General features: G+C 49.9%; 1 protein-coding gene across 2 annotated transcripts in view; it reads left to right on the forward strand.

Moving 5' to 3' along the window:
- The window catches only part of IL17B (interleukin 17B), a 28,645-nt gene extending 8,714 nt beyond the window's left edge, over positions 1 to 19,931 (forward strand). Inside the window, exons 1-3 of one of the 2 annotated variants that reach the window (XM_003266623.4) lie at positions 15,031 to 15,112; positions 17,296 to 17,585; positions 19,599 to 19,931. In XM_003266623.4, coding sequence (XP_003266671.1) covers positions 15,092 to 15,112; positions 17,296 to 17,585; positions 19,599 to 19,830 — 543 coding nt within the window. In that variant the 5' untranslated portion in view covers positions 15,031 to 15,091 and the 3' untranslated portion in view covers positions 19,831 to 19,931. Of the gene's footprint in view, positions 1 to 15,030; positions 15,113 to 17,295; positions 17,586 to 19,598 lie in introns of those variants that run through there. The other variant, XM_030826768.1, reaches the window with a different exon arrangement.
- The last annotated feature ends 1,838 nt before the right edge of the window (positions 19,932 to 21,769 follow it).

A 21,769-nucleotide genomic window follows, 5' to 3' on the forward strand; every position in this document is an offset into this window, starting at 1 on the left:
CTCTCAATTAAACTCCCTTTAAATCTATAAATAAATGTCTTTTAACTAATTTTAAAATGATTTTTTCAGAATTCTATTTTCAGGATTTTGATTTTTCAGGATTTCAACATTCAGAGTTATGGCATTTGGCGTTGTGTCTTGCAGGATTATGATCAGTTCCCAATTCACTACATTCCTCAACACTCTTTTTCAGAGAAGAATGGAAACTCAACTCTTAGTGGCTTCAAAACAAAAGGGAATTCATTGGCTTATGTGACTGAAAAGTCCATGGGTAGTTCAGCTTTAGGTATGGCTGGATCCAGGGGCTCAAATAATGTTCTCAGAATCTATGTCTGTCTGAGAATACATTCTGGAGGAAGGAAGAAAAAAAAGAAGGAAGGAAGGGAGGAAGAGAGGGAGGGAGGTAGGAAGAAGGTGTCCACTGCAGATATGCCCAGAAATAATTACACTATAAGGAAGACAGTGTTAAGTGATATGAGAGGGCTCAGTGAAACGAGGGTTTTGGAAGATGGAGGAATTAATGCACTCATATATTTATTCATTTATTTATTCAGGTCTTAAACACTGAAGTTCTAGGCTTCACACTGAACTAGGCCTATGGCTCCAGAGACGAAGACCAAGTCCTTGCTTTCAGGGAACGTCCACCCTCTGCTGGGGAAGGCAGGTAGGTAAAGAGACAATTGCTAATTTGTACAGAGCCACAGGGATGCATAGGGCACGCTGAAAGCTCATTTCCTACTGAGGGATCTGGGAAGCTTCTTGGAAGCGTGCACTGCGACCTGAAGAGTAAAAACGGCAGAGAAGGGAGTTGAAGCAAAGGGAAGAGCATAAGTCAAAGCCTAGAGGCTGGATTCAGAGCCACTCAGAGGGGTGAGATTGGGTGGATGATTGGGCCTCAGTTTTTCTATTTGTACAATAAAGGGGTTAGGTAATTTGCTGCTGGGGAAGGAAAGGGGAAAACAATCCCTCACACATGCAGACACATACGCGCACACACGCACATGCACACACACGCACACGCATATGCAGACACGCACACACACACATGCACACACACAGACACGCATGCACACACGCACACGTGCGCACACACATGCACATGCATACGCAGACACATGCACACACACGCGCGCACACACGCACACACACATGCATACGCAGACACATGCACACACACGCGCGCACACACGCACACACACATGCACACACACATACACAGATGCAGAGACTGTGGCTGTTTCAGCCTTAGAGGGGTAAGACACGACTCACTTCTAGGTGACTTTATTGACTCAAAAGTAAGGCCTCTTGGGCCCAGCCTCCAGAAGGAGAGAAAGAATGAAATGATCCACAGCATACAGTAATGGCAATTTATGTTTTCATTTAAAAATAGTATTTATTGTTTGAATAGATAATATCTATACATTGTCACCATCACAGAGGTACAAAGGTGTTCTGTGAAGAGTAACTTCCCTTCTAACCCTGCTCTCTTATCAACCCAATTCCGCTCCCCAGAGAAAATCACTCTAAACTTTTTATATAGACTTCTGGAGAGTCTGTGCAAATGCAAGCACATACACTTACAAGTATATGTATGTACAGTCCCTGCATTTTGGGGGTACAGATTGGGGTGTACTATTCACATTCTTATGCACCTTACTTCATTTGCTTAATAACAGCTATTGGCTATTGGAGTGTATCATTCTACAGCGGGCTGCCTCATTCTTTGAATGGTTGGATAGGGTTCCACTGCATGGATGTGCAATAAGTCATGCAACCCATCCTATAAGGATGAGCACTTTGAGGATGCTATTGTGCTAATAGATTCCTTTAACACAAATAAAAGATAGAAATTAGAAAAGATAGAAGTAAAATTCTTCGCGATTACAAACAATGCTGCAAAGCCTGTCCTGGTCTTTGTGTCATTTCTACATGGGACTGCCTCTGTTGGACAGAGGCGTAGAAGAGCGATTGTTGGATCAAAGTCCTTGTGCATTTGCGATTCTCATAGATATTGCTCTATCCCCTGTTAGCCACCACCCTCATGGAGGTTGTAACCATTGTGTACTCCCACCTGCAATGTACAAGGGGCCTGTGTCACAGAAATTTTGAGTTTCTCCAGGCAGCCTGGGAGAGAGAGTAAGGGAATGAGAAGCTGGGGAAGAGGGCAGGGCATGGGGAGAAAGGAGGACATCCTTTGAAGGAGGAGGCCTGGGAACTGTAGGAGGCTGAGGCCTAATGTGAGACAAGGCCAATGAGAAGTTCCTGAGGTCATGACAGTGACCTTTTAGGCTTGCAGAGCTTATAGCCAATGGTGAAGTCGTGGACACCAGTCAGTCACTCTCCTCCACTGCACACGAGTCAGTCACCCTCCTCCACTGCACGCAGGTCAATCACCCTCCTCCACTGCACGCCGGTCAATCACCCTCCTCCACTGCACACCGGCCAGTCACCCTCCTCCACTGCACGCCGGCCAGTCACCCTCCTCCACTGCACACCGGCCAGTCACCCTCCTCCACTGCACGCCGGCCAGTCACCCTCCTCCACTGCACGCCGGCCAGTCACCCTCCTCCACTGCACACCGGCCAGTCACCCTCCTCCTGGCCAGTCGCCCTCCTCCACTGCACACCGGCCAGCCACCCTCCTCCACTGACAGCTCAGTGATGGGCCTGCCATGCTTCCAGAATTGCATTCCCAGGAATGACACTTGAGAGATGAAGGAGAGGTGCTTAGGGGGCCCAGTGGGTGGAGGAATGGGTAGTAGCCTCAGAGACAAGAGCCCCAATCAGGAGCCAGCACTGTGAAACAGCAGGCTGTGCCGAGGACTAATTTAGGAGAAACTTAAGCCCTCTAAAACTCTAAAATTGGGAAGAATTCCCTGCACTCTCTGATTGTGTGGGTTGGGAACCGAAGCCATTTTATCTTGGTGTTAAAGGAAAGAGACTTTGTGCCTGGGGCAGACAGTCACTTGGTGACACCCCCGTGGCTCAGGTTCTCCATGCCTCTAAGCCTGGGTGTCTTTCTCCCTGCTCTTCCCAGTCCCGACAGGCTGGGACCATCCCACCCAGAGTTAAGAGGCTTTGTGTTCAAAATCCTGGTCCAACGCTGGGTGCGGTGGCTCACGTCTGTAATCCCAGCAGTTTGGGGGGCCAAGACGAGCAGATCACCTGAGGTCAGGAGTTCAAGACCAGTCTGGCCAACGTGGTGAAATCCCATCTCTACAAAAATACAAAAATTAGCCAGGGATGATGGCAGGTCCCTGTAATCCCAGCTACTCAGGAGGCTGAGGTGGGAGAATCGCTTGAACCCGGGAGGTGGAGATTGCAGTGAGCTGAGATAGTGCCATTGTACTCCAGCCTGGGTGACAGAGTCAGATTCTCTCAAAACAAAACACAAAGAAAAAACTCCCCACAAAAAACCAAAATCCTGGTCCAGGGGTCCCAAACCTTTTTGATCATAAACCCCTAACAATAAATAACAGTTTATTAAAAAATTTTAATTTAAAGTTATTTTTAAAAATAAATCTTTATTTATAAATTCTATAAAGAGCTATTACACTAATATGTTCCTTTAACACAAATAAAAAATAGAAATGAGAAAAGACAGAGGTAAAAATAGAAGACCTGATAGTCTTCCTAAGCCTCAAATGACACCTTACTTTGGAAATCACTTACCTAGCTTTAAGTGTTTACAGAGCTGGGTTGGCGAAGGGACTTGGAGGGCCTTGTGTATCTCTCTCTGTGTGTGTGTGTGTGTGTGTGTGTGTGTGTGTGCGCGCGTGCGCGCGTGCTAACTCAGGGATGGAGGTGCTGTGAGATTTGGAAAACTTGGGACATGATGAGGGTTTGGGCGTGTTTCCTTAAGCGGTGGGGGCCCAGGCTGAGCTTGCAACAGAGCCCTGAATGAGGAGGGGGGTGTGACTATGTGGTAGCTGGGCTGGACCTTAAGCCTCTGGGCCTGGGAGAGTCTTCACAAGACCCTTGTATCCCAGATTGGCTGTATGAGACTGGGAGCCTTTCATCTTCATAATGATCCCATTCTGCCCCCTACCAGTCCCCACCTGTTGCCTCCTTAGATCATGAGCTTAACTATAGTGACGGACAAAGAGATGGAGCTAGGCCCCTGACCCATCTTTTCCCAGGAACAGGGAGGGGGGGTCACTAATACCACTATTGCAGGGGAATTCAATTTGATGTGGATGACTGGAGTAATATGATAAGTATTTCACCTGCTTCCCGTAGAACAAATTCATATTCACCACCCATGTATGAAAGGGTTATGGCAACAAAGACGTTATTAGAAATGATTTCCAACTGGGAGCAACTCGGTTAGTGGGATTAGGGAAAATTACTTAAATATCCCCTTCCAGGCCTTGGCTGAAGTTGACTCTGTTTGTCCTCATCTCCCTTCCCTGCCTTGAGGCCCCAACTCTGCCTGTGTCTCCCGGTCTGATACTCCTCAGCCATGTTCAGGGCTGCAGCCTGCCTCCAAGCCTTCATAAACCACCCAGGACCGTTAAACAAATCCTATAATTAGAAGCCAGGTTGCATTAACAAAGTGAAAAATGTAACATTACCATCTGTTTGTTCACTGGATGCTCAGCTCATGTCCCATGATCCAGAGGATTTGTGACCTTGGGTTTCCAAGAAGCCTTAATAAGGTAATGTTTATAGGACTCTTAACTTTACAGCTCTGCTGGAGTACAACTCTGTGAAATGAGGACAAGCCATAATTCCAGGAGATCCCCTCCTCCCCATCCCAGTGCTGAAGAATGTTGTCCCCTTATGTAGTACATGGAAAGCCCCATGACTGGGATTAAAGGAAGTAGATTCTGGTCCCAACTCTGACACTAAATTGCTGTGTGACACTGTATCAGTCTCTTTTCCTCTCTGGACTTCTGTTTTCCCATCTGTAAAAGAGAGGAGATGATGGGTCTTGTTCTAAAAGTCCCCTCCAATTCTGACATTCCAGTTTGATTTCTCTGTTTCTCTGCCATTGAGTTTTATATCAAGCAAAGATTCTTTTCCAAATTTGATCTTCCTTTTTTGGACTTCTTAAAAAGACTTGGTAATGAAAGTTGAACTGGATAAATCTAGTTTGGGGTTAGCAAGACACATAGACCTTTTTCTGCCTCAGCTTTGAATCTCTCCAATGGGATAAAAATGCGTCAAAAATAATACAACAATGACAATTAGGAAGAGACAATTCCTTAACTCTTCAAAGTAATTAAACTGGTTAAAGCAAGGAACAGTGGAAAGAACCAGGGTTGTTCTCTCTGGAGATGGTAGCCACAATTAAGTGAATAGAATATTCTGCCAACTTTCTATCAGCTGACATTTATTGAGTTCTTCCTGTGAACTAGACTTTATGTTATGGGCTTATACCCATCCTCTCAGCCTCATAGCAAACCTGTGAAGTCAGTACTTTCTCATTGTCCTCATTTAACAGATGACGAACTGACAATTAAGGGGATGAATTTGCTCAAAGGAAATATGTGGCTGGGGCAGAGCCTCCAGAACCTGATTTTTGACCTCTGCAGATCTGTTGTCTACAGAACTCTGACTCTGTTTTTGCACTTGTGGAAGCAAGTGTTGTGATGAAGTTTCCATCACCATGTCTCTGCATGATTCTGATAAGCACAGCATGCCCTGCTAGCCTGCACAGGCTATGTAACATAGGTGATAAGGACACTTTTGCTGGGCTGAGCCTCTTAGATTTGGGGGTTGCTTGTTACTGCAGTGCAACTTGGCCTATACTGACTGATACTGCTTGCCTTGGGGCCAAGGGAACAGTTTTGCTCTGTATATTCGCAAAGAGCCAGTTTGCAGTCAGCAGATGGAAGAAGCAGGGAGACAGACATTTAAAACAACTAATAAAAGGCTGGGGAGCATATACGATAGTATCATTGAGAAGCTAGCACAATGATCCTGATGGTCCTGTTGAGCTTGAGAGTCTAAGAAATTGACTAAAAAATGAGAAGATTTGTAGGTGATTCTGGAATGCCAGGGTCAGAGCTAGCTCTGTGGTTGAGATAATGGGATAGAATACAAGGGAATCCCAATATGGAAGACAAGAATTTATGAACATAGCCATGTGCTGGCCAGACTGAAGGGCCAAACAATCCTAGGTTTTTCTAAGAGCACACTACTGGGGAGAGAAAGATCAGGGTCAGCCTGACCCCTGAATTCTCTCCAGAGCTGACTCAGAAAACTTATCCCTCTGGCATGGAGCCCTCTCACCAGACACATTTCTCTCCAATGTAGATTTGTCCATAAAGCACAGCTGACCATGGCAGAAATAACTTGAATAGTCTTTGGTGCTCTGTGTCTGCTACCTAATGACAGGCACCCACCTCTAACTGCTGCTGGTTCCAGTGCTCATTCACTTTCCCTAAGCTGAGGCAAAGGTTAGGGTAGCTGATGGTTAAAGGGACCTCAGGATGCCAACTTACATCCCAAGCTCTGTCCCTTTTCTCCTCACTGTATGGCCTCAATTTCTTCTTCTGTAAAATATTTACATTCACGTGTTGATCCAGGAAGTAAATAAAGTCATGGATGTAAAAGTATTCTTCTTTCCTTTTTTTTTTTTTTTTTTTTTTTTTTTTGAGACAGGGTCATGCTTTGCCACCCAGGCTGGAGTGCTGTGGTGTGATCTCGGCTCACTGCAGCCTTGACCTATCAGGATCAAGTGATCCTCTCGCCTCTCAGCCTCCTGAGTAGCTGGGACTACAGATGCATGCCACCACGCCTGGCTAATTTTTAAATTATTTTTTGTAGAGACGAGGATCTCGCTATGTTGCCAGAACTCATCTTGAACTCCTGACCGCAAGCAATTCTCCTGCCTTGGCCTCTCAAAGTGTTGACATGACAGGCATAAGCCACGGCGCCTGAGCCAAAATTGTTTTTCAAATTGTAGAGTGCTTCAGGGGTAACCCTTTTACCATCATGCAGTTGTCATCAGCATCTGTGTGGGTCCTTGGCTGGACACCTTCCATCTCCCACAGCCATAAACCTTGAAGCTGCCTTCTCATATTAGAGCAATTACCGAGGCTTCTTTCCTGGGAACCAGACTTGGAAATGGTCAGATTCCACACTAACCGTTTCTTCCTTTTTCCTCACAATATTTATGAGAACTGACCTTCTAATGGAAATTTGGCAAGATTTCACATTCTGGAGACATTGTACCTTCCTCCACATGCCCCGAAGGCTGAGGTCATGGGCTTCCCAGAAGATCCAGCAGTTCCCATGCATGCAGGAGGTGCACAGGACTGAGAGGAGAGGGGCCCAGCAAGAGCCCCTGAGCTGTGGGCTGGTCCTAAAATATTGATACTGTTAGATTCCCCATCCTGCATTAGAACATAAGCTCAGGAATAGGCCAGGCACAGTGGCTCATGTCTGTAATCCCAGCACTTTGGGACGCTGAGGTGGGTAGATCAGTTGAGTTCAGGAGTTCAAGACCAGCCTGGCCAACATGATGAAACCCTATCTGTACTAAAAATTCAAAAATTAGCCAGGCATGGTGGTGCATGCCTGTAACCTCAGCTACTTGGGAGGCTGAGGCATGGGAATCGCTTGAACCCAGGAGGCAGAGGTTGCAGTGAGCCAAGATTGCACCACCGTGCACTCCAGCCTGGTGACACAAGAACTGTTTTAGTTCTTCACCACTATATCCCCAGTGCCTGGCACATAGTAGGTGTTCAATATATATTTGTGAAATGAATGGAATGAACCCTCCTCAATAACTCTCAAAGGCCCTTCATTGTCCATAGGCTAATTCCTTGAAGGTCACAGCTCATAGAAACTTACAGAACATCCTAGGCAAGATATTTAAACCTCCACCAGAAGCAGCTTCTCAACATTGCCTCCTAACAGTTCAGGCCACAGAGATAAGCTTCTGCAGGGAGGCCAGGGGGAGATTCGAGCCGTTGAGTTTTCTAGGGGTCAGGAGGATGAGGATAGAGGCCTTGGCTATGGCCATCAAGGGTGATGTGATGTGTCTCAGAGTTGCCGCCTGTGCTCTAAGTGTTGTGTGCAGCTTTCAGGACAATCCTCTGCTAATCCTGCCCTAATCGCAAGCTGGCCCCAAGCTCCCTGAGCCAGGTGCTGAGAGCCGCATCTGTGAGTAAGACATGCTTGCTGTCTGTGAACAGCTCCTACCTGATGGCTCTTGAAACAATAACAAAACACACACATACAAGACACCACCCACAAATTTGCACTCACACAATACATCAAAACAACCACAATAAAAACAGCACTCTCTGACCCAATAACAGAAGCCAATATGCAAGGCAGAGTTTGATAAGTACCATTGGTTTGTAGCTTAATGTTTGGGGTGCAGGCCTTTGAACCCAACCTGTAAAAGAAGCCCTTTCTGCCCTACCCATGAGCCCCTGCCACCCATGAGCCCCCAGGACTCCTCTCCCTACACAGCTGCTGGGAGATGTTGACGTTTTCTTCTCACGTCCCCACAGATGTGGCCTCTTCCTCTGCCAGGAGCGGCTCTGGGGGGCTGAAGAGGACATTTCTTGTTCTGTACCCGTTTCCTGCTTCTGCTGAGGGCAGGGTTGGGGCCTTCCACCCAAAACAGACCCAGACCCACCTAGCCAGAGGAGACGCTGACAGCTTTGGGGGAAAAGTCAGAATTCCGGATCTTGTGAATCCAGACGTCCTGTAAACTCTGAGCAGAGGATAAACATCCCCCGGGACTGAGGGGAGGACACTACAGTGGGCAGGGGGCCTGGCGCCTCTGTCTGCCCTGGAGACAGGCTGTTTATTCCACGTCCCCCACAGGCTCTCTTGCACTCTTGCACTCCTTCCTGTCCCAGGTCTGGGTGAGTTACAGCAGGCCTGACAGCCCCACGTGGGGGCCTGGGACCTTTCAAGGCTAGAAGGGAACTTTAAAAGCTCAAAAACTGGCCGCGTACGGTGGCTCACGCCTGTAATCCCAGCACTTTGGGAGGCCGAGGCAGATCATGAGGTCAAGAATTTTTTTTGTTTTTTTGAGACAGAGTTTCATTCTTGTTGCCCAGGCTAGAGTGCAATGGCACGATCTTGGCTCACTGCAACCTCTGCCTCCCAGGTTCAAGCGATTCTCCTGCCTCAGCCTCCTGAGTAGTTGGGATTACAGGCATGCGCCACCACGTCCAGCTAATTTTGTATTTTTAGTAGAGACGGGGTTTCTCCATGTTGGTCAGGCTGGTCTCGAACTCGAGGTCAGGAATTTAAGACCAGCCTGGTCAACATGGTAAAACCCCGTTTCTACTAAAAATATAAAAATTAGCTGGGCATGGTGGCGCATGCCTATAATCCTAGCTACTTGGGAGGCTAAGGCAGGAGAATTGCTTAACGGGGACCTGGGAGGTGGAGGCCGCAGTGAGCTGAGATCATGCCACTGCACTCCAGCCTGGGCTACAGAGCGAGACTCCATCTCAAAAAAAAAAAAAAAAAAAATCTCAACAACCCCTCCACCCCACAACACACACCTGGGCCACTCTTTCCTCTTCTGGAATCTCCTGGCTAGTGTTCTGCTCTCTGCTGATAGAGAGATCACTCTTTTCCAGGGCAGTCCATTTTATTTCTGGGAATCTCTGGCAGTTAGAAAGAGCTAGAACTGAGCTGACTAGAATTGCTCTGTGCCACCTGATTGGGAAGAACTAAGGACAATGCATACAACAAAATAATAGCAGGGCCATTCCCTGTGCCAGGCACTTGCGACATATAATCTTGTTAATCCCCCACCTCCCTTTCAAGGACATAGGCTCAGGGAGGTTAGGTCACTTGCCCAAGGTGACTTGGCTGCTACATAGCAGGGATGAGTTTCAGAGCACTCTGGTTCAACGTCTGCACTTTAAATATTAATCTATACTGGCTCTTCATAATCAAAAAGCAAAAACAGCACATACACCCACAAAAACGCTATACATCAAACTCAGGCACATATAAAACCAAACCAAATTACAAAATATCAGCCTGAACTTGCCAAATATTAAGTGCCATTATGTGCCAGGCAAACAATAATTTTAATGATTAATGCATTTTAACAACCCCGTGAGGAAACGGAGGCCCACTGAAGTGAGTGGGGTGAACATGACCATATAAAAAGAGGCAGGGCAAATATCCAACCACTATTGTCTGAAGTCTGCCGTCTTTTCCCCACAGGAGGAGGATTTCTGCAAAATAAAAAAGAAAGCTTTTATAATTATAATTATTTTCAACAATCAGAGTTTTAAAAAATGCACTGTGCATCCTCAGAGAGAAATGATATTCTTAGAGTGATGGTACCCAGCAAAGGCACTTTTCAGAAAGGGTTCCCGCTTTGGTAGGGGCTGGATGAGGTATCCCCTACCTCTGATGGCCTGTGGCTGGTGAGTGCTAACAAGAGACTTGGTACGGTATAGAGTCAATTTGCAACCCAGAAACGCAAACTTGGTGTTTTCAAGTCTGGATGCTGTGCAGAAGAGAGGCCTAGGAGACCCAGTCTCCAGTGAACAAGACCACCTCTTGGAGTCATACCCCAACTCACATTTCTTTGACTTCCCCCTGTGGGGAGGAGACGCTGGCACCTGGCCTGGGCAGAGGGTCATGTCGACGTGGCAGCCCCTCTGCACACCCCAGGGGCCGCCCATTCACCCAGGCCTTTCCCTTTTTTGAGAACTGGGAGCTTGCTGGCTGGGGCTGTCCCCACCAACAATGTTCCCGTCCAGGGATCTTAAAATAGCCCCTCTTGGCTGGGGCTCTGGAGTGAGCAGCGAGGCAAGCATTTGTGCAAATATGGGCCTGGGAGAAGGACTCCTACGAGGGAGGGAGGGGACAGCAGCATGGCAGGAGAGCCAGGACCTCCCCAGGGGGCTGCACCCTCCTGGTCGTAGCCAGCAAAGGCGCCGGCTAGCCTCTTCCCGCCTTCCCTGACCTTACTGGGTCCACTTGGGCAAGTTCTTAGACCAAATCCTTCACGTCCCCCTGGCCTTGCCAACGCTCTAGGGTGGGCCCGCTGGAAACAGGCACCTTTGCATTCTTCTGCTGGTTCTAGCCTTGTCCCCACTTCGTAATGCCCTTCCTACCTAGGAACATACTAGAAGCATTCTTGAAGGCCCAACTCAAAACTCGTTTTAACTGTAGGAATGACAGTTGCAGCTACCATTAATGGGGTACTTACTTTTGCCAGGCACTGTGCTAAGCGCTTTAACATGCATTATCTCATTTGATCCTCACAACAATCCACTGAGAGCCAAGTTATTATTATCTTCACTTTGCAGAAGAAACTAAGGCTCAGAGAAGTCAATTAACATTCCCAAGATGACACAGCAGTGAAGAGGCAGGGGCAGGGCTGAAACTCAGGCCAGCCCATCTGTGGAGCCTGACCTCTGCCCTCCTGGCTGCACTTCCTTCTCCAGGTCCCTCTGCTCTGGCCTCCTCCTCTGTCCCAGCATGGCCTCCCTGTATTATAGTCAGTTTGATTCAATGTATCAATATTTTAGTTCACATACCAGGAATGCTGTTGGGTGCCTCACGAGCACCCTGGGAGCTCTCGGGTCCCCTTGATGACTTGAGCTTGGGCATGGGTTTAGTGAGCACCCGAACCTACCAGGTTCAGGTTGTTTGAGGCCGTGGGTCAAGGCTGAGGCCATCACAGACTGTGCTCAATGACCAGCTGACCAACTGGACATTCCCCCTCCACCCCTGGCTGCCGCCCCTCTCCTTACTCCACCGCAGGGAGCAGCGTGTGCAGGAGTCAGAGAAACTTGCTGTGAATCTTCTGTGACTTTGGGCAAGTGGCTAACCACTCTGAGCCTCAGTTTCCCCATCTGTAATTCAGAATAAAACTAGGACCTCACCCAGTGTTATTTGGAGGATTTCATGAAGCATTTAGCTTATGGCCTGGCAGTCAGTAAGTGGATATTAAGCAGCAGCTATTATTGTTACTGTTATTTTCTGTGAATTAAGGTGTCCAGGTGCCAAATGCCTGCGGCCTGGCACACAGCAGATGCTCAAAGTAAAGGCAATCACTCACTCGGCAGACAGAAACCCCCACCCGACCCCTGGCCGTCTGTGTCATTTCTGGCCGGCTCTGATGTCTCCTAGGCTCTGGTCCTCATCAACAATAGGGTCACTCTGGAAACCAGGCACAGGCGCAGGGCCCCACGCACTCGCCCCATCCCCTCATTCTCAGTCCCGGGCCGCTCCTGGAGAAAGAGGTGGCAGAGTGCAAGTTCCCTCAGGAGCGGCACATTTTTCAGGGTTGGCTGGCTTTCTAGTGGCGCCATCTGCTGGTGAGTGCAGCACTGCTCCTGGCGGGGCCTGCCGCAGAGGGCTCTGAGCGAGACCGCGGCCACCCACTGCCCCTTTCCCTGTAGCTCATCTGCCCAGTCCTTCATTCACGCATGCTGGCCACCCTCTGCGTGTTAAGACCCAAAGACCTCAGCCTCGCTTGTGGGGTAGGAGCCCTGGAAGCCCATTTCCCGCACCTCCTTCTCAGGCCTGGCACTGAGTCCCGGGGCTGGGTCCCACAAGCCTGCCTGGGTGCACACTCAGGACATCAAAAAGGACAGATGACCCTCCAGGGGTTTCTAGAAACCAAGACTGGAAGAAGGGGTCTCCCTCCTGGTCTGAGATGGTCCAGGAATGGGAGACCCAATGACCGTTGCTGGGCCCATGCCTGACTCCTCACAGCACCTGCCAGGGGACCCCAAAGCTCCCCTCCCCATTGTGAAGGATCTGGGGCCCCCACAAGGACTGGCCTGGCTCTTTGGTCTCTGCCAGACCAGCAAGGAGGCCCAGCCTGGCCCAGAGCTGTTTGTATAAAGTCTGAGGGAAGAACAATGAATGACTTAAGAGACGGAGTTCTGCTTCCAGCTCTGGCACAAACGCACTGTGTGAGCTGGGGTAGGACCCTCCCGTATCCAAGTCTCCTTGTAGTAAAATGGGTGGGAGGAGGGGGCCAGATGATGGGTGAGGACCCGTGTAGCTCCCAGACTGGGCTCGTGCTAACATGCAGATTTTTGTGCCGCCACTTCAGCATCTCTGGGGCTGGGACCCTGAAATCTAAAGTAGCAAGCACTGCAGCTGCAGCCAGGGAAGCTGGCTTGGGAGGCAGAAGTGAGGGGTGTGTATTGCCAGCAGGTAAGGAGAATGTGTTGGTTTCAGGGGTCCCCCATACCCCAGTATCCATCTTTTAGTTTGCCACTGTTCTGTGGATATGGGAGGGTCACTCCAGTTGCATGTCTGTGGGACCCCACTGCTAGCAGCAGCAGAGTGTGTGCAGAGAGCCAGCATAGAACACAGCCAGGCCGCCCTGCCGGTGGGGCTGGGGCCTGGACAGCCTGCGGTGGGGGCGGGGCCCTTGTTGCCTGAGGAGGTATTTTCAGAGTGCCCCTCCCTCTGGAGTTTCCGACGGTAGAATAGAGCCCTGTCTAGTATTTGACCAAATATGGTGGCATCTCTCATGCTCGAGCCCCAGCCAGCGTCTCAGTTATGCTGTGGAAGCCTGCCCCGGACAGATTAATCTTGTGACATTCAGGAGCGCCTCTCACCCTGCGTTCTTCCCCTCGGACGATTCCTGTAAATGGCCAAGACCGGCCCTCAGCACGACAGGGCCGTCCTCAGTATCTGTTCACAATGCCCCTCCTCTGTCCTCCTCACATTCCCTCCCGCCATTCCTGCCTCCCTGGGTGGATGTGCCCACTCACATTGGGCTGGGCTGTTCACCTGAGGTGAGGGACATCGGCCAGAGGAGCTGGTCAGTTGAGCATGTGATTCCAGGACCTTTGGACCCTGAGGTCATCTGACCTCACAGACTTGTAGCCTGAGTCTTGGAGGCCTAGACCCCTCTCAGCAGCCAGGAGGGTGGGCCTGAGGGGGCTGAAGGGAGAGTCAGTAAGAAATGAGAACCGTGCTACCTCTAATGCTAATTAGAACAGCTAATGTTTATAATAATCATTATACAATTATTTTATAATAATCTCTCTAATAAATAGCTAAGTGTTTATTGAGCACTTACTATGTGCCAGGTACTGTTGCCAGCTATTTAACGTAGGTGATTTCCTTTATTCCTTATAGCAGCTTTAAGAGGGTGCCATGATTCTTCCCATTCTAGAGATGTGGGAACTGAGGCTCAGAAAGATTTCAGGAGGGAATGGGCCAGGCCACCGTCTATTTCTGGATACACCCACCATTTTATGGAGGAGGGAACTGAGGCTGACAGTAAAGCTCACATGCGGCCACAGAGTCTCTGAGAGCGGAGACCACCCCAGGAGGGAGAGTGCTGTGTCAGGAAGGCCAGGACAATCAGCCATAAGTCCTCATGGATCTGAAACTTGGCCAGAGTGAGGGCATACAGCTTCAGAAATATGTCCACAGCAGGCTGAAATTGTGCGGAAAATATCCCAAGAAAAACAACATGGGGTGGTGGATACAGCCCTGGATGGGGACAGGGTGGGAATAGCAGCTCTGGTACCTCTAACTCACTGTTAATAGTGACAAGTCCCTTTCTGGCTCCAGCCTCAGTTTCCTTGACTGTGATCTAGAGGGGTGGGGCTTTGGTCTCCTAGGGTTGCTGAACTCACCTGAGGCCGGCAGAGGTTGGAGCGCCTGAGGCTGTTTCCCTGGGAGATGGGGCCTGTGTCCCACTCCTGGCCAGCACAATTTGAGAACATTTGCTCTCCTGACCAACCAACGGCCCATCCCTCCTCCACCCTCAACCCCTTGCCATCCCCAAAGCAAACGAAGCTGATTGTCTTAGCTGGCCCTGTGGGTGCTGGCTGGGCGGCCGGCCGCAGGCCACAGGCCACAGGCGGAGGTGCCACCGGCCAGAGCCCCACCAGACACACAGGGCATTGTCCCTCGGTCAACAGCCCCTGGGCACCTCAGCCCGGCTCCTGGCCTGCCCCCACGCCCCTCACCGCCTGCCACTGCGCTAGGCTTAGCCAGCTGGGGGCCCAAGGCTCCCAGCTGATGACGAGCCCACCCACTCACTCCCCCAGCAGCCCCCAGTTGAGCTATAATTGCTTCGCTCCATCCTGTTGCTGCCATTCTCTCGGCGGCATCTGGGGTTCCAGGCGGGCAGCAGCTGCAGGCTGACCTTGCAGCTTGGCGGAATGGACTGGCCTCACAACCTGGTACGTGGCACTTCCCTGCCGCACCCCCACCCCTTTTTTAGAGCCCAAATATGTCAGTTTTTCTTTCCTATTGATTAATGGCTGCCTCTGTTTGGTTTGGAATCTGCAGAGGCAACTTCTCTGTCTTCTCCCCCAGGACTAGAAAGAAGCAGAGACTGGTCACTGTAGCCATGGCCAGCAGTGCAGGCTCCTGAACGGGGCTCAGCCGGGGCACATTGAAGCCTTTTCAGACCAGAGGCATCTGGGGAGATCCCAGCAAACTCAGTCATTGGGGTTTTTCCAAAGAGACCCGGCTTCTGAGGTCCTGGCTGTGTGACCTTGGGCAAGTCCTTCTGTTTCTCAGTGTCCCATCTGGAGAGTGAGGGAGGGGGACTTTGATTCTATTCTACGTTTCTCTGAGCGGAGAGCCAGAGTTTAAGAATGCCCTGTGAGAAACTCTGAAGAGAGAGCCTATTGTTAGGGAGACATTTTTTCTGCACTAGAATCTAGGACCAAAAAGGAAGAATTTAGCAACTTGAATCTCTGTGGCAGATTTTGTGCCAGCAAATATCTCTGCCAAGAGGGGCTCTGCTGAAACTTGTTTCCTAGGGTCAAGACTTGCTGGGTAGCCTGGATAAAGCAGGCATGGGCCATGGGGCTGTGGGGCTGTGAGATGAGGCATACAGGGAACATATGGAGCCTATCTCAATTTAAGAGGAGTCAGAGGTGCCTCCATCCTGGGAGCTCTGCCTCACATGCAGGCACTGTCCCTTCTTTCTCTGGATTCCTGGGGAGTCTGGCTTCTGCCGGGCCTGAGTCCTCTTCCTTGTGAGCCAAAGGCTTTCCTGATACTCTGGTGCTGGGAGGGAGAAGTGGATGGCAATGGGTGAGGATGTGTGTATGTGAGCAGGGCTTGGGGGATGACTGGAAGAGGGAAGGCTCAGGGGAGAAGGGCAGTGCAGGTGGACAGGCCATCCTTAGCCCATAACTTGCCCATCTCCCCAACTTCATCTCATCCCCTCTTCCTCCCACCCACTCTTAATCAACATTCCATTCCATTCAGCAAAGTTCTTTTTTCTTTTTTTTTGAGAGGAGTCTCGCTCTTTCGCCCAGGCTGGAGTGCAGTGGTGTGATCTCAGCTCACTGCAAGCTCCACCTCCCGGGTTCAGGCCATTCTCCTGCCTCAGCCTCCTGAGTAGCTAGGACTACAGGTGCCCGCCACCACGCCCGGCTAATTTTTTTGGATTTTTAGTAGAGATGGGGTTTCACAGTGTTAGCCAGGATGGTCTCAATCTCCTGACCTTGTGATCCGCCCGACTTGGCCTCCCAAAGTGCTGGCATTACAGGTGTGAGCCACCGTGCCCGGCCTCAGCAAAGTTCTTAACCAGTTCAAACCTCCTCTCTCATCTTCCTCCAACCCACCCCTCCCACACCTGCAAGACTTCAGCTCCCTCAGCCCATGCCTGCCATGCCTCACCTGACATGTCCCTTCCCCAGAAAAGTTTCCCAGGCCATTGTCCCAGCACAGCTAAGCAGGAGGCCCCACTCTTCTCCAGCCACACCCTGAATGGGCCCATCCTGGACTTGTCACTAGGGAGACTTGGGTGTTTGTCTTCTTGTTCACTGTCTTCCTTCTTAGACATAAATGACAGAAGGGCAGCGATGGGGACAGCCATTCATTTACTCAGCGAGTGTTCACTGAATGCACCACGCAGACACCGGAGGTATGACAGTGTGTGGAAACTGACACATGCCCCCACGGAGTCCATGCTGAGTTGGGGGCAGACACATAAAAGAATTGTACATACAAACTTTAAGATTGAAGTCATGCAAGAGGGGTGTGGGTTATGAGAGCCCAAGAAAGTCCAGAGGCATCCCTAAGAAAGCGACGCTAAAGCTGACACAAGGGGTAGGAAGGTGTCTAGGAGGTGAAGAGGCAGAATGCTGCAGGCAGAGGCTGTGCAAAGTCCCTGTGGCAGGAAGGAGCATGCTAAGACTAAGACCGAGAGAAGACCAGAGGCTGGAGCACATAAGAGAGAGGAAGCAGGGGGTAATTTGAGGAGGGAGAGCTGGGGGATGGTGGGCAGAGTCAGACCTGAGCCTGGGAGACCCCTAAGAGCGATGGGAAAGGACCATGGACCCCAAGTCTTGGCCCAGAAAGAGACTTGGCTTTCCCACCTTTGACCTGTGGCTTTCCTCCCCAGCTGTTTCTTCTTACCATTTCCATCTTCCTGGGGCTGGGCCAGCCCAGGAGCCCCAAAAGCAAGAGGAAGGGGCAAGGGCGGCCTGGGCCCCTGGCCCCTGGCCCTCACCAGGTGCCACTGGACCTGGTATCACGGATGAAACCATATGCCCGCATGGAGGAGTATGAGAGGAACATCGAGGAGATGGTGGCCCAGCTGAGGAACAGCTCAGAGCTGGCCCAGAGAAAGTGTGAGGTCAACTTGCAGCTGTGGATGTCCAACAAGAGGAGCCTGTCTCCCTGGGGCTACAGGTAGGCTGGGCAGTGGTGGCAAGCTGTCTTTGGGGGGTGGGGATCTTTCCCGTGCCCCAGTCATTGTAATGGTTAAGATCTCAGATTCAGAGGTCTGGGTGCTTGGGTTCAAATCCTAGCTCTGCCTCTTACTTGTCTGTGAAGCTTTGGGCAAATGGATTAGCCTTTCTGGGCCTCAGTTTCCTCAATGTAAATGGAGGCAATAGTAGTACCTACTTCAGAGTCTTGTTAAATGAGATATCCATGCAGAGCACTGCCCTTATTGTTCTTCAAGTCTCCGTGGAAGTGCCTGCAAGGCTTTCCCCAGATGTCACTTCCTCTGCTCTGTGGGCCTCGGACGCCCTTCTCAGGTGTGGCGCTTCCATGTGGTGTTCCAGTCTGTCTCTCATGCTGGACCTGGGCCTTTCCAGTGCCAGCATCAGAATCACCTAGGGATTCCCATGCCCAGTCCAAACCTCCAGTGGTGAGGCCCAGGAAGTGCTATTTCCTATAGCTCCACGTGATCAGGGCGCACAGCAGGCTGTGATTTGGGAATCAAGACCCATTGCCCTGGATAACGATGGCAGCAGCGTCCTCTCTTGGTTGTAGCTCCGCTTCCTTGCTCAGTGCCTGACCCATAGTCAGGACCAAAGATGAAGGAAAGGGCTGACCCTGAGGTCCTCACTCACAAACCCAGGCCAGAGATTTTTCAGCCACATGACATATACCCTGAGACTCTAGAATAGCACTGTTCACCAGAACTTTCTGTGATGATGTAAAGTCCAGTAGGGTAGCCACTAGCCTCCTGCAGCTACTGAGCACTTGACATGTGGCTACTGTGACTGAGAGATTAACTTTGATTAACTTTTTTATTTTTTGTTTGAGATAGGGTCTCACTCTGTTACCCAGGCTGGAGTACAGTGGCATGGTCTCGGCTCACTGCAGTCTCTGCCTCCTGGGCTCAAGCAATCTTTCCACCTCAGCCTCCCAAGTAGCTGGGACCACAGGCATACCTGGCTGATTTTTTTTTATTTTTTTGTAGAGACAGGATCTCACTATGTTGCCCAGGCTGGTCTCACACTCCTAAGCTCAAGCAATCCACCTGCCTTGGCCTCGCAAAATGCTGAGATTATAGGCGTAAGCCACCATGCTCAGCCTGATTAATTTGACACATGAAGCTAGTGGCTACTGCATTGGACAGTGCAGCTCCAGAATGTGACCATTGGAAGGGTCGGTAAAGATCCTTCAGAACAGAGCTTTTCACATCTGATTGTGCCAATGAATCATTCAGGGATCTGATAAAAATGCAGCTTCAGATTTAGGAGGTTCTGCATTTCTAGCAAGCTCCCAAGCATAAGGTGATGCTAATTCTACATGTCCACAGGTCCAGTTCACCCACTTCCTTGTCCCATATTTAGCAGATGGGGAAACCGAGGTGCAGAAAAGGAGAGGTCACAAAGCAAGTCCCTGTATGCAAGGCTCCATGAGAGCACCACGAGGGAACTTGTCTGCTTTGTTCATCAATGAACACCTAAAATCTAGGACAGAACTGCTCATGTGGTGAGCATGTAAGTGTTGAATGAATGGAGATTAAGTCAGAATAGAACCCAGACCTCCTGACTTCTTTGCCAGTGGAAATTAGGCATCAATAAAAATAATCCACACTTTATTTCCGTGGATTAAGTTTCTCAACAATATAAACACAGTGGGGGTGGGGCAGGCAGAGGGAGGCCTTAAGCTACTCCACGATCCCCATAGCGCAACCTAGTACTGGGATGGGCATCTGGCTGCACGAAAGAAGGAAGCTGGGTGACTGGTGACCTTGAAGCTGGATAACCTTGGGGCTCTCGACTTGCCTTCCAGGGTCTTCAGTTTCCTCACATGGAACATGGAGTTGATTACTGCCTTTCCTCCAGCCCAACACAGTCTTGCTGTGGAAATTAAAACTCCGATTAGGAAAGGCAGGGGTGTGGGGTATGGGTGCTGACTGGCCCTTTTCACCTTCCGCTCTGCTCTTTCTCCTGCTCCCTGCAGCATCAATCATGACCCCAGCCGTATCCCCGTGGACCTGCCGGAGGCACGGTGCCTGTGTCTGGGCTGTGTGAACCCCTTCACCATGCAGGAGGACCGCAGCATGGTGAGCGTGCCGGTGTTCAGCCAGGTGCCTGTGCGCCGCCGCCTCTGCCCGCCACCGCCCCGCACAGGGCCTTGCCGCCAGCGCGTGGTCATGGAGACCATCGCTGTGGGCTGCACCTGCATCTTCTGAACCACCTGGCCCAGAAGCCAGGCCAGCAGCCCGAGACCATCTCCCTGCATCTTTGTGCCAAGAAAAGCCTATGAAAAGTAAACACCGACTTTTGAAAGCAAGACTTTGGGTTTGCTTTTTGTGGCTTCGAAGTCAAAACCAGGGTCAGGGTAGGAGGTTTCTGGGAGGTAGATTTCAGATTAATATAAAGGAGGATTTTTCATCACTCTGAGTTCTCCAACACTGAGGTGACCTATTAGAAAATAATGTGTTCACCTCTACCACCTAGGGCCATCATGTGTTTCCTTTATTTATTTTGAGACAGGGTCTCACTCTGTCGCCCAGGGTGGAAGTGGCCCAGTCACGGCTTACTGCAGCATCAGCCTCCCCAGGCTCAAGTGATACTCCCACCTCAGCCACTCAAGTAGCTGGGACTACAGGTGTGTGCCACTACATCAAGCTAATTTTTGTATTTTTTGTAGATATAGGGTTTCACCATGTTGCCCAGGCTGATCTTCAACTCCTGGGCCTCTCTGCAGATCAGACTTCTGCCCACCTTGGCCTCCCAAAGTGTTGGGATTACAGGTGTGAGCCACCACACCCGGCCCATGTGTTTCCTTTAATTTGGGTTTATAAGTCTATATTTCAGCCATGTTAATGTAGCTTGGTTGCTATAAACCAATATAGGAGTTAACAAGAGTTAACTCTACCCACTTAAGGATCACTGGAAACAAGCTCTTTTGAGGCGGGGAGCTCCCCATCTCTGAAAGTGTTAACTTAAAGCCAGGCTTCTCAAAGGTATTATGGAGCAGACCCCTGCTCTGGTTGGAGTAGATGATCTAAAAAGTCTTTTTCAGCTCTGAGATTCTCTGCAGATCAGACTTAGACCCAAAGAAAGGCCTCCAGGTTGCCAAAGTGCAGGTGCTTTTAACTTGGGATAGTGCATCCCTGAAATTTTTGTGTATGTACTTTTTCTGAGCTGAGGATTCCTGGTTTTGAACAGACACTCATAAGTTGAGAAGTGTCAATGTAGATCATACTTTCTTCCAGCCCTGTCCAAAAGGAGATCTTATTAGATGGTTTGCTGATTATCAGTGATTCTGAAACTTTAGTGAGCATCAGAATCTCCTGGAGGGATTGTTAAAACAGCTTGCGGGGCCCTACATCTAGAGGTTCTGATTCAGGTGGAGGCTGATACTTTGCATTTTTTTGCAGTGTTTTTCTTGCATTTCTAATATATAAACAGTTGTTCCCAGGTGATGCTGGTGCTGCTGGTCTGGACACTGCACTTTGACAACCACTGGCTTATATTAAGATACTTTGCCGATCAAAAATGGCAGTGTGCTGGCTTACTCCTGTAATACCAGCACTTCGGGAAGCTGAGGCAGGCAGATTTCTTGAGCCTCAGGAATCTGAGACCAGCCTGGGAAACATGGCAAAACCTCATCTCTACAAAAAAAATACAAAAAATAGCCCAGCATGGTGGCACGCGCCTGTAATCCCAGGTGTTAGAGAGGCTGAGGTGGAAGGATCACTTGAGCCTAGAGAGGTTGAGGCTGCAGTTAGCCATGACTGTGCCACTGCACTCCACCCTAGGTGACAGAGAGAGACTCTGTTAAAAAAAAAAAAAAAAAGCCAAAAACAGCAGTGGGGACTAATATCCTAAAGCCCATGCTGACTCTTGACCCCTGGATGTGACTCCCCACTTCCCCCTTTGTCCGCTAGCAATTCAATCCTCCCCCTGGGCCCTCTAACCCCTGCAGCAAATCCCAAATCAGCTGTTCTAGGGTCTAAAAATACCTTCCGTCCCACAAGACAGCTGAGGGGCTCAGACTATATTCTGAGGGTAAGAATAGCTAGCACTTTAGAGTTAACTTAAATAAAAGGGCCAACGGCCCAGGACAGGAATATTTGGCTTGGCTGCTCTAACTTTAGTGCTTAAAGCAGCTTTAGCTCTGAA

Source organism: Nomascus leucogenys, chromosome 2 (assembly GCF_006542625.1).
Source record: "Nomascus leucogenys isolate Asia chromosome 2, Asia_NLE_v1, whole genome shotgun sequence".
Taxonomy (NCBI): Eukaryota; Metazoa; Chordata; class Mammalia; order Primates; family Hylobatidae; genus Nomascus; species Nomascus leucogenys.